We start from the raw sequence: 16,516 nt of genomic DNA on the forward strand, positions 1-16,516 counted from the left end.
CACGCAGGTTGAGAGAGAGACGGACGTCTGGAGAGATTTAATGCTGTCCCGAGGAGTTTTGGTCCTCAGCACCACTTTTGAGGTTTCTAAGTGCCGAGCTCTTTCCCTGGGCCTATCTATTAGTGGTTCCAACACAATTGCTTTCGAGGTCTCTCCAGGCCGAGATTCAAGGCTGCAATGAGCAGGGTGTAGCTGGCCAGCAAGATGACCCTTCCCCTTTAAGAACTGGACGACGCCAGTCTGTCTGGCTTCCATGGTAACTGACATCGCCTGAGCTTCAGTAGCGTTCTGAGGTAGTGCCTCGCTCCACGACATTTGCACCTTAAGAGAGGTGTGTAGCGCCTGATTTAGCACTCAAATCACCTCCAGGGGCGATAGAGGCGAATTTTGCAGTCGGAGGTGATAATTAGCGCCGGGCGCTAAACTTTGCGCCCAGCTGATATTAGCGCCCCAAAATGGGCGATACCCAATTTTTCCCCCTAAATGCTTTCAGTGCAAACTAAGCAAGTGTTTGGTTAATTGCAATCTACTCAAGAATGATGATCTGAAATAAAAACAGAAAATGCTGGAAATACTCAGCAGGTCAGGCAGCATCTGTGGCGAGAGAAACAGAGTTAACGTTTCTGGTTGATGAGCTTTCGCTGTGCTGGTAACACTGCGGTAATAATTTGGCTGTTTGCATCTCTTTGAATATCTTCTTAAATGGTGGAGTTGAGGAAAAGTGGTTAAAATGGTTTTTTCATTGGGTTATTTTTTTAGTGTACTCTTTAATTTAAAAAAAAATTGAAGGATTGTGAACATTAATTTGAGGGATGTCTCCAAGACATTCTTTTTAACCTCAACATTTTTTCCTTGTATCTGATAAGTCACATCAACCACACCCTGTCCCTGTTTCTCTTCATGTTCGATTTACGCTGTTTTGAATGTTGGAGAATTTTAGAAATTGTTCCTGAAAATGTCCTTCCACCCGTGAGCCTGATTATTTCCTTTCCAAAGAAAGAGTCTCATCATCAACAGCCCCTTTTACATTCAAATTATAGATTTTGAGTTGCCTGTGTCACGTGTGTCCACTGCTGTTGCTTCTAGTGTTCTTTTCCGATCATTCTAATATTTATCATTTCCAACCAAACACCAACCAGCTTTAGTTATCCCAACAATAACACACAGCTGATTTGGTAGAGATGTTGTGCTTAGTGTTTTTAACCGTGCTGATGTCAGGTTCTCAGCCTTATATCTTCCGAATACGTCATTCATGCCTTTCTTGTCACACTCGTCATCCTAATAACTAAGTTAATCAGGTAATTAGAAGCAAAAGGAGAAATGTGTGTTAAAGTATGGCCTCGCCCCTCCCTATCTCTGTAACCTCCTCCAGCCCTACAACCCTCCCGAGAACTCTGTGTTTCTCCAATTCTTCCCCTTGTGCATCCCTGACTTTCTTCGACCCACCATTGGCAACCCTGCCTTCAGTTGTCTAGACTCTAATCTCTGGAATCCCTTCCTAAACTTCTCTGCCTCTCCACCTCTCTCTCTCTTCCTTTAAAACCTACCCCTTTGACCAAGCATCTGATCACCTGTCCTAATGTCTCCTTCTTTGGCTCGACGTCCGTTTTTTTTGTTTGATAATGCTCCTGTGAAGCGCTTTGGAACGTTTTACTACTTTAAAGGCACTATATAAATGCAAGTTGTTGTAAACGGAACATTGCTACTCAGGAAAGAGGTCAAGGGTTATAGAACAGTGAATAAATCGAGGAAACTATGAGAACAGTGCTTAGCAAACAAGTTACTGGTCCCGCCTCCTATGCTGCCAAATTCCAGGAGCTCCAACCTAGTGCTGCTAAAACCCAGGACTGGCCCCCCGTGCTGCTAAAACCCAGGACTGGCCCCCCGTGCTGCTAAAACCCAGGACTGGCCCCCCGTGCTGCTAAAACCCAGGACTGGCCCCCCGTGCTGCTAAAACCCAGGACTGGCCCCCCGTGCTGCTAAAACCCAGGACTGGCCCCCTGTGCTGCTAAAACCCAGGACTGGCCCCCCGTGCCACCAAAGCCCAGTGTTCAGGACCACCAGCAGAGCAGCTTAACCCCACTCCCCCGATCCAGTACTGCTACATATCAGACATTTAACTCCAACTTGTACATCTTGCTGTGTATTCTCAGCTTTAAAATTGGTAAAGGATAAAATTTAAATACATGTGTATTTATTACAAATATGTATATACTTTATATATATTTATTTTATGGCTTTCAATGAACAAAATCATGGAATTCAATCCCCAAAACACTAGTATAAATCCCAGAATACCACTTCATAAAAATGGAATTTGAGTTAATTACTATAAATCAGTTACCCCAAGGTGGCATAAAATCCCTGCTTTTAATAGAACAATTCACTGTGAGCAACACCACAGGAGCTCTAGTATTTAATTAAAATTCTTACACTTCCTGTCCAGAAACTTTACTTCCTGTGTCACAATTTTGAGGAATGTTTTTTGTCAACAGTCACGTTTGCTACTGCTCATGTTAACATTTAGAATGGCATTTCTATATGTAAGCAGTTGTCTGTTGGGCCATAAACTTGAGCTCATCCAGAACTCTGCTGTCTGTATCCTAACTCTCACCATATACCCAGTACGCCTGTGCTCGCTGACCTACATCGGCTCCCAGTCTGGCAACACCGCGATTTTAAAATTCTCATCCTTGTTTTCAAATCCCTCCACTGCCTCGCCCCCTCCCTATCTCTGTAACCTCCCTATCTCTGTAACCCGGCTACCGACCATAGAGCACATATACCAGAAACGCTGTTTACGGAGGTCACGGTCCATCATCAAAGACCCTACCCACCCCAGCCACAGTCTGTTCGCCCTCCTGCCATCTGGGAGACGCTACAGATGCATTCGCACCCGTACGACCAGATTTAGGAACAGCTTCTTTCCCAGGGCTGTCATCCTACTGAACTCCACAAATAAACTCTAAAGCCTGCACATCTGCCAATGCACTTTATTATGGTTATGTTTATGTTAATGTATTACAAGACAAATGTATGTTGAATGTTTAAATGTCTTAATCTAAATGTACACTCTCGGGAGCCGCAAGCCTCCATTTCGTTGTACTGCACTTGTGCACTAACAATGACAATAAAAGTTGATTTGATTTGATTTGATTGATCCCTACAATCCTCCGAGATCTCTGCGCTCCTCCAACTCTGGCCTCTTGCACATCCCCAATTCTCATCAGTCCACAATTGGCGGCCGTGCCTTCAGCTGCCTAGGCCCTAAGCTCTGGAATTCCCTCACTAAACCTCTCTACCTCTCTCGCCTCCTTTAAGACGCTCCTTAAAACCTACCTCTGTGACCAGTTCGTCTGCCCTAATGTCTCTATGTGGCTCGGTGTCAAATTTTGTTTGATAACGCTCCTGTGAAGCGCCTTAGGACGTTTTACTATGTTAAAGGAGCTATATAAATACAAGTTGTTGTTATTTGTACTCTCCTGCCATTGGGTTACATTGTAGCACCTCCTGGTTCCTCTTCCTTCCATAGCTCAGCTACTCACCCAGTATAAGCCGGACATCTGAGCCTGCAGCAGTTGGCCTGCTGCTTTGATGCTTTGCAAATTGCCTTTAAGTTTAAAAAAAAAACTTCACTTTGCATCTGTGTTTTCTCATTTCTAGTGGTCTGTATTTCCTCTTAACAAATGTCAAATGTTGCTCCTGTAGCCTCTAGCACCATTCTGTTCTTTATTGCAACCTGCCCGCCATTTTAACTTGCTTTGTTGTAAGTGTCCAGAATTTTGTGTCCTCCCCTCTCAGACCCTGCTCATTTAAAAAAAAAAATTCTCCCCATCTGGTTTCCCACACACCCTGCTCGTAATTTTTAATTTTTGTTCCCCGTTTACTTTTCGCCAACTCTGCACCTCTATTTTTTGACCGCCGTTGATTTTTAATAATACCTTCCCCGCTCATCTCTCTTTCTCATACCCTTTGCTTTTTTATCTCTTCCACTCCTCATTTTCGTTTCGGCCCTCCAGTTCTGGGCACATGGCTGCCCTTCCACTAATTAGATCGGCCGCCCCGCTTTTTGAAACGTCGTTCCTTCTTTGGTTTGCATTCGCTTCCTTTTTTTTCCTCCCCATTGCCGCTGGCCGCAGCCCCAGCTCATGCTCCAGCCCTCTCTGCTTCATCAATGTATTGCTGTCCGCTTATCCATTTATTCACTGTTGCCCATTGCTTTAATTACTGCTGTCTGCTATGCCATTAATTTATTCATTCGCTGCTGCCCACTGGTCTAGTCGTTTTTTTAAATTTACTATTATACCCTCTACTGCATTAATTAATTTGCTGGTGCCCGTGCTCTAGAATTTTTTTGTTTCAGTGGTTGCTGGCACTGTATTAATTTGTTAATTCTACACTCCCTGCTTAGCTTTTTGCAGCATCCATTCGTAACCTTTGGTTGTTGTCAGTGAGTAGTGATGCATGTGGCCTGTGTTTTTGTAGTTGGAGTTTTTTTGTTGCGACTGTATAATGTCTTAAAAAAATCATGTTTTATTGTACCTTAACTTCTCTTATTAACAGTTTATTCTGTTAATCTTTAATCACCTATTTATTAGACTAGCCGCTTCTGTTGCCCACTATTTTAGGGTTTACTGCCATCACATTCTTTCGAAGCTTTGAAATAAAACTTTTCCATACTGTACAGGTCTTGACTCCCCGTGTGCAATGTCCCGGGGGATCGACTAGTATATATATTAAAAACAAGCCTCCATGTGGCCAGTTGAAGAGGAAGGCTGACACAATGGTGGTTTGCCAACCTTTCACAGACGGGAAATGGTACGTGAAGTCACAGGATTTAATTGAAGTGCAAGAGAAAAATTAAATAGTCAAACAAAAGATTTCTGCATCAGTTTTACATTGGTTACAGAACGAGAAACCTGGTTTATGCTTGTTCCAGTGCAACCTGATCTCTCTTCCCAAAGGTGGGCATTCTTTTTGTTAGCACATGTATAGACACTTAATTGAATTCTAACATTTTATTGCTGTTAGTGTGAGAAGATCGTTACTGAAGAGTTGAGAGCAGTTCCTCTGCACCACCGTCCAGAGTTTGTGGAGGCTTGTGCGGACCTCATCAATGAAGAATGGAAGAGGAGCAAAGCATCTCGGATTCATTCACTCCATAAATCCTCCAACTGTTTCCCAGTTTGTCTTGTGTTGATAAGAACTCTGAAGAATGTTGGCAACACTAGGAATGAAACCAAAGGCCAATTGGTGGGTCACAGCAAGCTCTCCCATGTAGTTGGCAAACGCACTGGCTTGTTCGTGGAGACAGTCGTTATTGCTAAGGAGTTCCGGGGCAAGGGTTATGGTAGAAAACTAATGGAAGCCACAGAGGCCTATGCCAAGCTCCGTGGGTTCAAGACCCTGTATCTCACTACTCATGATAAGCAACATTTCTATTCCCACTTGGGATACACACTATCCGAACCAGTGCAGAATGCAGGGTCGATGACCACATTCATACACATGGAATTCCTTGAAAGGCTGTCTCTGCAACCCCCCTGTAATTCCAGTTCCTCAGAATCATCAGGGACAGTTTTAGGTTGTTCTGGTGTTGTATGCTTAGGTACTGCTACCCACCCCACCTCTCCTAACTCCTTATCACCTCAGTTACATTTATGGACCCCACTCCCTACTCCTACATCTATTTCACCACCACTTAATTTTAATTCACTACTACCTCCTCGTCCTTCGCCACGAGTACCATCTCCTTCAGAACCATCCCCTTCTTCACAAATACCTGCTCCACCTATTTCTGCAGCTGCTCAGATTTCTGGACTGAATCCTCCTTCACCATCTCATCCCATCTCGTCTTCCCAGTCAAATGGATCAATTACTTTTCCATCCTCGTCTCTCACTGCATTTTCTTCGCAACCTGGACAGCCTCAGCCTCCCATGTCTTGTTTCTCAACCGCTTCCCAGTTAGATTCATGTATTCCTATTCCTCCCCCTCCCCCACTTCCTCCCCCTCCCCCACTTCCACCCCCACCACCACTGCCAGCATCACAGCCAGCCCCTCCCTTCCTGTTCTCTTCACAGCTACATGGACATACTCTTCCTTGCAACTCACCCTCTCTGTCACTCACTCTACCTGCACCACCACCCTTGCCTGGTGCTTCTGAAACTTTATCACCGTTATCCCAATTCCCTTGTCATTTTGGTATACCAGGAGACATGCGTGAACCATTTAAGAAGGAAGGAGAAGCTACACGGAGCCAGTTGGAGACCCTCTACCGAGATGTCAAAGGCCTTCCTGTCTTCTGGATGAAGAAGGACATGTAACTTGATAAAATCTGTTTCAAATGCACGAAAGAATCTGTTTGAAGGTTGTCTTTGAGCTAGCTGGTGCCAAATTAAATGCAATGGAAAACATTCTAAAAGGACCACCTTAAGAACTGGTTGTAGATGGGCTTAATAAATGGGTGGTTGCCTAAATGAATAAGTCAGACCGGGAGCTATATTACTGTTGAATTGACGTCAGTTGGTTTTTAAGAAAGAACGTAGAGAAATACCAGCCATCTGAAAGTGGGAGAGATTGTATTAGAGTGCAGAACCGACATTGACATTCGTGCATGATTTAGCTAAAGAATGGAATTGCATACCTTTATAAATGTGAAACTGGCTGTTAACTCCCTGGTAATTCAAGACATGCTGGCCAAGGTATCTTTTCAAGCAATAATGTACTCATTAACTTCACCGTTCGAGAAAATTATGTTTTAATTGAATGAACAAAAGTATAAAGTTTCCATGATCATTTTTAAGCGTTCAGAGTGTTTTTCATTTTCTTTTCTTTCACTTTTATTTTGCTTGGTGCCTTTAGGTTTCCTGATTGGACAAATACCTGTTTGTCAGGCCTGCTCTTGAGCTAGCTGTTGTGAGTTACATGATTGCTGTCATGGATGGACACATCTTCTAAAGTTTAAACAAAACTCATTCTGCCTCTCTTAGCAACACAAGCAAGATTAAACTTGCTATGTGAGTTGTCGTGGTTAGTGAGGATGCTATCACAACATTAGAACACAAGTCTGTTCTAAAATAATTGTTAAAATTAGAAAGGGAAATGGTACAATGCTTGGTGTGCCTTGTAGGCCACCGAACAGTGGAAATGGGATAGAATGGGAGATCTGCAGACAGTTCACAGAGATATGTAAGAACAGGGCAGAAATAACTGGAATAAAGGGAACACTTGGTCACAGTGGGGAATGCTTTTTATAATGAGTCCAGTACTGTTTCTTAGATCAGTATGTTTCTAATTCAATAAAGAAACGAGCATTGCATATTTAGTTCTGAAACATGAAATAGGGCAAATGCATTTTGTGAAAGTAGAACAAATGAGAAATATTGACCACAACATAGGTTCAATGTATAAAAAAGAATGAAGAGTCAAAGATCAAGGTGCTGAACTGGATAAAAGCAAAATTAAATGAGATAAGAAATCATTACTCAAATTAATGGGGCAGAAAAGTTAGCAAACAGGTCAATGGATTGGCAGTACGAAATCTTCAAATATAGGGCGGATAGAGTGGAAAATAAATATATTCCTAAAAGGCGAAAAGGGGTACAACCATGAATAGAGTTCTGTGGGTAAACAGGTTAAAGCTAAACAGAACCTTAAAATGGAGGCACAGGATCAAATTTGGGCTTGTGATACTAAAGCAAATCATGAGGAATATAAAAAGTGTTGTGGGAACGTAAAAAGGGAGATTAAGAAGGGTTGCAATGGAATATGAAAAAAGGCAAACATAATAAAAGGAAATCGTAAGCATTTTAAAAAGTAAAATAGTTAAAGAGAAGGTAGGATTGCTCAGGGTTGAAGGGTAGAGTCTAATTGTGGAACATGACAGTATGAAGGCGATATTAAATAAATATTTTACGTCACGTATTACAAATGATGGTTGAAGTGAGAGTGTAGGTGTACTTAGAGAAGGATACGAAGCAATGTTAGAGATAACTGTAGAAAAGGAACTGATTCTGAAAAGATTAGCAGCATTCAACGATGATGTCGCAAGGCCCTGCTGACGTGTATCCAAGGCTGTTGAAAGAAGTCAGGGAGGAGATAGTAGAGTCTCTGGCTGCAATTTTTCAGTCCTCATTAAGTATGCAAATTGTACCATGAGACTGGAGAGTAGTCAATGTGACACCTTTGTTCAGGAAACGCGAGAAGGATCAACCAGGTAACTATATACACCAGTTAGTCTAATGTCAGTTGTGGGCAAACTCTTAGAATCCATAATCCAAGATAAAAGTAGTGATAGAAATGCATAGGTTAATGAAGAACGGTCAGCAAGGACTCGTTAAAGGCGAGTTGTGTTTGCTAAATTTAATAGAATGTTTTCGGAAAAAGTGACTAATTCAATAAATGGAGAGAATGCAGTATATGGATTTTCAGATGATGTTCGATAAGATGTCTCAAGAGTTGTTACAAAAACACAAGCATATGGTATACGAGGAAATGCAACAGCATAGATAGATTGTTGGTTAACGGACAAGAAATGAAAATGATAGGTTAGCAAAAATGTCTTTACTCGGAGGATTACTGGAGCATGGAAATGCTTTGTCACGTGGAGCAGTTGAGGCAGAGATTATTACATCTTTTAAGGTAAAATTGGATAAATATTTGAAGCAGAAGATGATACAGGACCATGGGGAGAATGTGGCCAGTGAGACCAGGTTTGGATTGGTCTAGCAAAGCGTGGCGCAGACACAGTGAGCCAAATAGCTGCTTTCTGTGCTGTAAACCTCTGGACTTGTATGGTTAATATGTGTTCGACCACGAACACTCTAAACCGGCAAAGATTATACTTTAAAATAAAAACAGAAAATGCTGGAAATACTCAGCAGGTCAGGCAGCATCTGTGGTCGAAGGGTCATCGATCTGAAACGTTAACTCTATTTCTCTCTCCACAGATGCTGCCTGACTTGCTGAGTATTTCCAGCATTTTCTGTTTTTATTTCAGATTTCCAGCATCCGCAGTATTTTGCTTCAAGATTATACTTTCTTGGTTCATTTACATGAGATTTTGAGCATTTATTTGAACTCTTCAGCATAAAACATTATGTTCCTGTGAGTTATTACTTTTCATTCTTTTAACCAATCACCTGGACACACGAGTGAATGAAAGGATCAGTGAGTTACTGTTTTCATGTTTCTGGATCAGTTGCTGTTCCCCTGTGGCTGGCATAAGATTGCGAACTTGATGTACGCTGGAGACCTACATTTTACTTCTACCCTGGCCCTGTACCAGCCCAAAAGCAGTTGATCACCTCGGCTGAAATAAATTGTGTTTTTGATTTTGCTGTTTAATCTATGGTATTCATTAAATGTACTGATCAATATAGTGCCATAACACTGTGCTCTGTAATCTATATAATACTGTTGTTCTACAAGCTTGCATTGTTAAATATTTTGTTAGATGGCACACATTCAACTGAATCAGTTAAGAAAACTTGGATTTAATTTTATTCAACAAAAAGTTATAGAGTCATAGAGTTATACAGCACGGATAGAGGCCCTTCGGCCCATCATGTCTGTGCCGGCCATCAAGCCCTGTCTAATCTAATCCCATATTCCAGCATTTGGTCCGTAGCCTTGTATGTTATGGCATTTCAAGTGCTCATCCAAATGCTTCTTCAATGTTGTGAGGGTTCCTGCCTCCACAACCCTTTCAGGCAGTGAGTTCCAGACTCCAACCACCCTCTGGGTGAAAAAGTTTTTTCTCAAATCCCCTCTAAACCTCCCGCCCTTTACCTTCAATCTATTCCCCCTAGTTATTGACCCTTCTACTAAGGGAAAAAGCTCCTCAGTATCCATCCTATCTATGCCCCTCATAATTTTGTACACCTCAATCATGTCCCCCCTCAGCCTCCTCTGCTCCAAGGAAAACAAACCCAATCTGCCCAGTCTTTCTTCATAGCTGAAGCGCTCCAGCCCTGGTAACATCCTGGTGAACCTCCTCTGCACCCTCTCCAACGCGATCACATCCTTCCTGTAGTGTGGCGACCAGAACTGCACACAGTATTCCAGCTGTGGCCTAACCAGTGTTTTATACAGCTCCATCATAACCTCCTTGCTCTTATATTCAATGCCTCGGCTAATGAAGTTATTAGAGACTGGATATAGGTTCATTTCCCCTCATTCCCTTCAGCTCATACTCTATGACGGTCTGTCCATTTTATTAAAATTTAATTGAATTCTTGTGTTCCGAGATGAGGGATGTCTTCGCTGGAGAATGAAATATCATCTACTCCTGATAATTGGTGGTCATTTTTTGCGCTAAAAGATTATCCAGTAATTTGAAATAAGCAACGTAAATAACACAGCAAAGTGGGAATTAAGTGCTTAACAAAATGATCACAGACAATTCAAATTGAGCGACTTGAGTTAAATGTATACAGGTTTTCCACTTTTTTGCACCCAGTGTTAGTATTGAGCACTCCAGGGTAAGGGATATAACAGGTTGGATGTCAGCTTACGCTCTCTCCACTGCGCACCATTAACGTGCCTTAAACTTATTTGTACAAGCATGGCATTTCCATTTCCCACACCAGGTCTCCTTGTGCCCTCTCTGAGTAAGACTGCTAATTTAGCAATTTATTAGTGTTAGTTTTATTCTTCAACTTGCACATAGTAGAATTGAGTTGTGGCTTCCTGTAACTAATTTCACTTAAGACCTATACAACCTGACAAAGAGAAGAGTCTTGCATAGAAACATAGAAGGTAGGAGCAGGAGTAGGCCATTCGGCCCCTCGAGCCTGCTCCGCCATTCAATGAGATCATGGCTGATCATCCAAACTCAGTACCCTGTCCCTGCCTTCTCCCCATACCCCTTGATCCCTTTAGCCTTAAGAAATATATCTAACTCCTTCTTTCATCTTATTAATCCAAGCTGAATTGAATCTATGGTCCCAGTGCTTAAAGAACAGTTTTTTAAAACTGCTTGAGACATTCCATCCCTTGACTTATTTTTTTTAAAGAGTAGTTTGTTCCGCATTGTTTCACATACATATTAATAGGCCACCACCCAAATCAGGAAAACCACTGGAACACTGTCCCTTTAAAAGTTTGGCACCACACCGGGCCATGCCTCTGCACGGTCTTCCTAAAAGTCCACTCTGCTTTAGGCCTAGTTCTGGTATGAGAACTCCTGTTATTTTACACCCTTTGTTATCAAAAGAACAAATTTCTGCTGTACAGTAGGGGGAAAATGTGTTCTTCATCATTTACTTTCATAGAATCCCAATGCACTATCCAAGTCAGAGTTTCAAACTGGCGCTGACTGATATATACCTCAAGATTCCCACTTGGATATCACATTGGAACGTTCTGAAAATCACAAGTGTTGACACCACACTTTTCAGCCCCATTGGTACTTTTGTTACTTTAATTATTTCTCAGCAAATACCATTTAAACATTTTTTAACAATTTTTGAAAGAAACACAGGAATATTAACCTGCTGGTCAGACACTCTTTTCAGGAAGCTGCTGTTTGTTGCTCAGACCACATTGAAGAGAGCTTTATTAATCGGTAAACTGTTCCCACATGTGGTTTACTTGCCATTGCACTTGTGGGTACAAAGTGTCACTTTACATTACTAATCATCTAATCTTCGCACCTCCATGTCAAACTTCAGATGTACATTAGAGAGGAAATAGAATCATACATTGGAGCAAAGGTGGTTGGTGTCCTTCCTAAAATTATTTTTCTTTCCATTTGGTGGGTTTTATTCAGCATGTTTACATAGAATACCAAAGAATATGGAAAGATCATTTGTCCCATCAAGCTTGTTCCTTTTGTAGATCATGTACAGATTTTTAGTCCCGTTTTTCCCCATCTCTCCCAGAGGTGCTTACTCTTGCTACGGTGTGATTCCACAGCCATCAGGAGATCCCTGGTAACTCCCTGAAACAGACATTCTCTGTGTCTGAGTCTAGGCAGTGAATGGCAGCAGACCATTCAACCATAGAGGGCATCACAGCCTAGCCAGATTCTGTTTTCACCAGATGTCCAAACACACATTTCCAGCAAGGATCTCCAGATAGTAATCAGGAGCAGGAACCCTACCCAATTTTTACCCTCTATATTCCTGGAGCAATGAGATCCATGATAGCAACACGCTACTGCCGCATCAGCGATCAGCTAACTCAGCGCAGACCAGGGATCAAACATGGGTCCTCCTGGTCTGTCATCGTGCTCCATCAAAAACCAGTAGGCCTTCAGGGACCTCGTGGGGGTGGGGGGATTTTTCGGGAGCATTTGATGGCGGGTCGAGTGGGGGAAAAAAATTGACAGCAGGTAGGGAACCTGCTGTCAAACAACCTCCACGCTAGTTTCCCAGATGTCGAGTCTGTCATCGCTGAACAGGCTCAACACCAAGCGGCAGGGGAGGCAATTTAGATCATTAAGAGATTGTTAAGAGACACTTAAATACTATTTTAAGCTTACCTTTCAATTTTATGAGTTCCCCCATGGCTTCCTCGCTGCTCGGGGATCACATCAGGTAAGCAGGTCGGGAGTTGTATCAGCATGGGATGATTTCTTAACTTGACAGCTGCAAATGTGCTACAAAAGCTCCCATTTCATAGCTGTTCACTTTCCAAGTTTAGACGCTGTGAGCTTGCTGCATCTGGAAGACAGATTGAGCTTTATGCAGGTTGCAAGTGTTTGGAGCTAACTCTCTATCCAGTGTCACCTCATTGGAACAACCTCTCTCACCACTGACAGATCGCTTCTGTCACCTCAACCTCACCTGCCATCTATTCCATCAGCATCGGTGCCCTGTCAAAGCAGCCAATCACCCTGAAGAATTCTCAGAGACAGCAAGCCAGGAAATAAAAAGCACTGATTATCAAGTCACTTAAAAAAAAATTTACACAGAGCAAAATAAAGATTGGGACATAAGCCTGGGGTTAAGGTAGAAGCAATCTTCAGCCAGAAGTGCCGAGTGGATGATCCATATCGGCCTCCTCCTGAGGTCTCCACTATCACAGAAGCCAATCTTCAGCCAATTCGATTCACTCCACGTGATATCAAGAAACGGCTGAGTGCACTGGATATAGCAAGGACTATGGGCCCTGACAACATCCCGGCTATTGTGCTGAAGACTTGTGCTCCAGAACTAGCCGCGCCTCTAGCCAAGCTGTTCCAGTACAGCTACAACACTGGCATCTATCCGACAATGTGGAAAACTGCCCATGTATGTCCTGTCCACAAAAAGCAGGACAAATCCAATCCGACCATTTACCGCCCCATCAGTCTACTCTCAATCATCAGCAAAGTGATGGAAGGTTTCATCAACAGTGCTATCAAGCGGCACTTACCAATAATCTGCTCACATGCCCAGTTTGGGTTCCGCCAAGACCTCATTGCAGCCTTGGTCCAAACATGGACAAAGGAGCTGAATTCCAGAGGTGAGGTGAGAGTGACTGCCCTTGTTATCAAGGCAGCATTTGACCGAGTGTGGCATCAAGGAGCTCTACTAAAACTGAAGTCAATGTGAATATTCTCCACTGGAGTCATACCTAGCACAAAGGAAGATGGTTGTGGTGGTTGAAGGTCAATCATCACAGCCCCAGGACATCACTGCAGGAGTTCCTCAGGGTAGTGTCCTAGGCCCAACCATCTTCAGCTGCGATGACAAAATACTGCAGATGCTGGAAATCCGAAATAACAACAGAAAATGCTGGAAAAACTCAGCAGGCCATGCAACATCTGTGGAGAGAGAAATAGAGTCAATATTTCAGGTCGAAACCCTTTGTCACTGATGACTGCACAGTGTTCAGTGCAATTCACAACTCCTCAGATAATGAAGCAGTCCATGCCCGCATACAACAAGACCTGGACGACGTTCAGGCTTGGGCTGATAAATGGCAGGTAACATTCGCGCCACAGACATGCCAGGTAATGACTATCTCCAACAAGCGAGAGTCTAACTACCGCCCCTTGACATTCAACAGCATCAACATCCTGGGGGTCACCATTGACCAGAAACTTAACTGGACCAGCCACATAAACACTGTGAATGTCTCTTCACTTCTCTTTTGTTCTCTCATCCCCATTTCCCAGCCCCCAAACTGGCCTTTTAATCTGTTTCATTTCCTGTGCTTTTTCAGTCCTGACGAAGGGTTTCGACCTGAAACATTGACTCTGTTTCTCTCTCCACGGATGTTGCCTGGCCTGCTGAGTTTTTCCAGCATTTTCTGTTGTTTTGGATTTCCAGCATCCGCAGTATTTTGCTATCGAGCTATGAAATGGGAGCTTTTATAGCACATTTGCAGCTGTCAAGTTAAGAAATCATCCCATGCTGACACAACTCCCGACCTGCTTACCTGATGTGATCCCCGAGCAGCGGGGAAGCCATGTGGGAACTCGTAAAATTGAAAGGTAAGCTTAAAATAGTATTTAAGTGTCTCTTAACAATCTCTTAATGATCTAAATTGCCTCCCCTGCCGCTTGGTGTCGAGCCTGTTCAGCGATGACAGACCCGACATCTGGGAAACTAGCGTGGAGGTTGTTTGACAGCAGGTTCCCTACCTGCTGTCAATTTTTTTCCCCCACTCGACCCGCCATCAAATGCTTCTGAAAAATCCCCCCACCCCCGCGAGGTCCTTGAAGGCCTACTGGTTTTTGATGTAGCACGATGACAGACCAGGAGGACCCATGTTTGATCCCTGGTCTGCGCTGAGTTAGCTGATTGCTGATGCGGCAGTAGTGTGTTGCTATCATGGATCGCATTGCTCCAGAAATAGAGAGGGTAAAAATTGGGTAAGGTTCCTGCTCCTGATTACTATCTGGAGATCCTTGCTGGAAATGTGTGTTTGGACATCTGGTGAAAACAGAATCTGGCTAGGCTGTGATGCCCTCTATGGTTGAATGGTCTGCTGCCATTCACTGCCTAGACTCAGACACGGAGAATGTCTGCTTCAGGGAGTTACCAGGGATCTCCTGATGGCTGTGGAATCACACCGTAGCAAGGGTAAGCACCTCTGGGAGAGATGGGGAAAAAGGGGACTAAAAATCTGTACATGATCTACAAAAGGAACAAGCTTGATGGGACAAATGATCTTTCCATATTCGTTGGTATTCTATGTAAACATGCTGAATAAAACCCACCAAATGGAAAGAAAATAATTTTAGGAAGGACACCAACCACCTTTGCTCCAATGTACGATTCTATTTCCTCTCTAATGTACATCTGAAGTTTGACATGGAGGTGCGAAGATTAGATGATTAGTAATGTAAAGTGACACTTTGTACCCACAAGTGCAATGGCGAGTAAACCACATGTGGGAACAGTTTACCGATTAATAAAGTTCTCTTCAATGTGGCCTGAGCAACAAACAGCAGCTTCCTCAAAAGAGTGTCTGACCAGCAGGTTAATATTCCTGTGTTTCTTTCAAAAATTGTTTAAAAATGTTTAAATGGTATTTGCTGAGAAATAATTAAAGTAACAAAAGTACCAATGGGGCTGAAAAGTGTGGTGTCAACACTTGTGATTTTCAGAGTGTCCCAATGTGATATCCAAGTGGGAATCTTGAGGTATATATCAGTCAGCGCCAGTTTGAAACTCTGACTTGGATAGTGCATTGGGATTCTATGACTGTAAATGATGAAGAACACATTTTCCCCCTACTGTACAGCAGAAATTTGTTCTTTTGATAACAAAGGGTGTAAAATAACAAGAGTTCTCATACCAGAAATAGACCTAAAGCAGAGTGGACCTTTAGGAAGACCGTGCAGAGGCATGGCCCTGTGTGGTGCCAAACTTTTAAAGGGACAGTGTTCCAGTGGTTTTCCTGATTTGGGTGGTGGTCTATTCATATGTATGTGAAACAATGCAGAACAAACTACTCTTTAAAAAAAATAAGTCAAGGGATGGAATGTCTCAAGCAGGTTAATACTGTGGCAACAAGAGCAAGTCAGAGGCTCGGTAGCCTGCGGCGAGTGTCTCACCTCCTGACTCCCCAAAGCCTTTCCACCATCTACAAGGCACAAGTAAGGAGTGTGATGGAATACTCTCCACTTGCCTGGATGAGTGCAGCTCCAACAACACTCAAGAAGCTCGACACCATCCAGGACAAAGCAGCCCGCTTGATTGGCACCCAATCCACCACCTTAAACATTCGCTCCCTCCACCACCGGCGTACCGTGACTGCAGTGTGCACCATCTACAAGCTGCACTGCAGCAACTTGTCAAGGCTTCTTCAGCAGCACCTCCCAAACCTGTGACCTCTTCCACCTAGAAGGACAAGGGTAGCAGGTGCATGGGAACACCACCACCTCTAAGTTCCCCTCCAAGTCACATACCATCCTGACTTAAAAGTATATCGCTGATCCTTCATTGTTGCTGGGTTAAAATCCTGGAACTCCCTACCTAACAGCACTGTGGGAGTACCTTCACCACACGGACTGCAGAGGTTCAAGAAGGCGGCTCACCACCACCTTCTCAAAGGCAACTAGGGATGGGCAATAAATGC

At 43.2% G+C, this 16,516-nt stretch overlaps 1 protein-coding gene across 3 annotated transcripts in view; it reads left to right on the forward strand.

Annotated features, from left to right (window-relative positions):
• Positions 1-16,516, forward strand: part of LOC147111246 (hyaluronidase Ccc Hy-1-like) — a 67,369-nt gene that overhangs the window by 20,328 nt on the left and 30,525 nt on the right. The window contains exon 3 of one of the 3 annotated variants that reach the window (XM_086001962.1): positions 5,032-5,253. The exons of the other annotated variants lie outside the window; for them this stretch is intronic. Coding sequence (XP_085858088.1) covers positions 5,032-5,253 — 222 coding nt within the window. The remainder of the gene's footprint in view (positions 1-5,031; positions 5,254-16,516) is intronic. 3 annotated transcript variants of the gene reach the window in all.

The sequence above is a fragment of the Somniosus microcephalus genome, chromosome 11, assembly GCF_052327205.1.
Source record: "Somniosus microcephalus isolate GS21.2 chromosome 11, FLI_Smic_1.0, whole genome shotgun sequence".
NCBI lineage: Eukaryota > Metazoa > Chordata > Chondrichthyes > Squaliformes > Somniosidae > Somniosus > Somniosus microcephalus.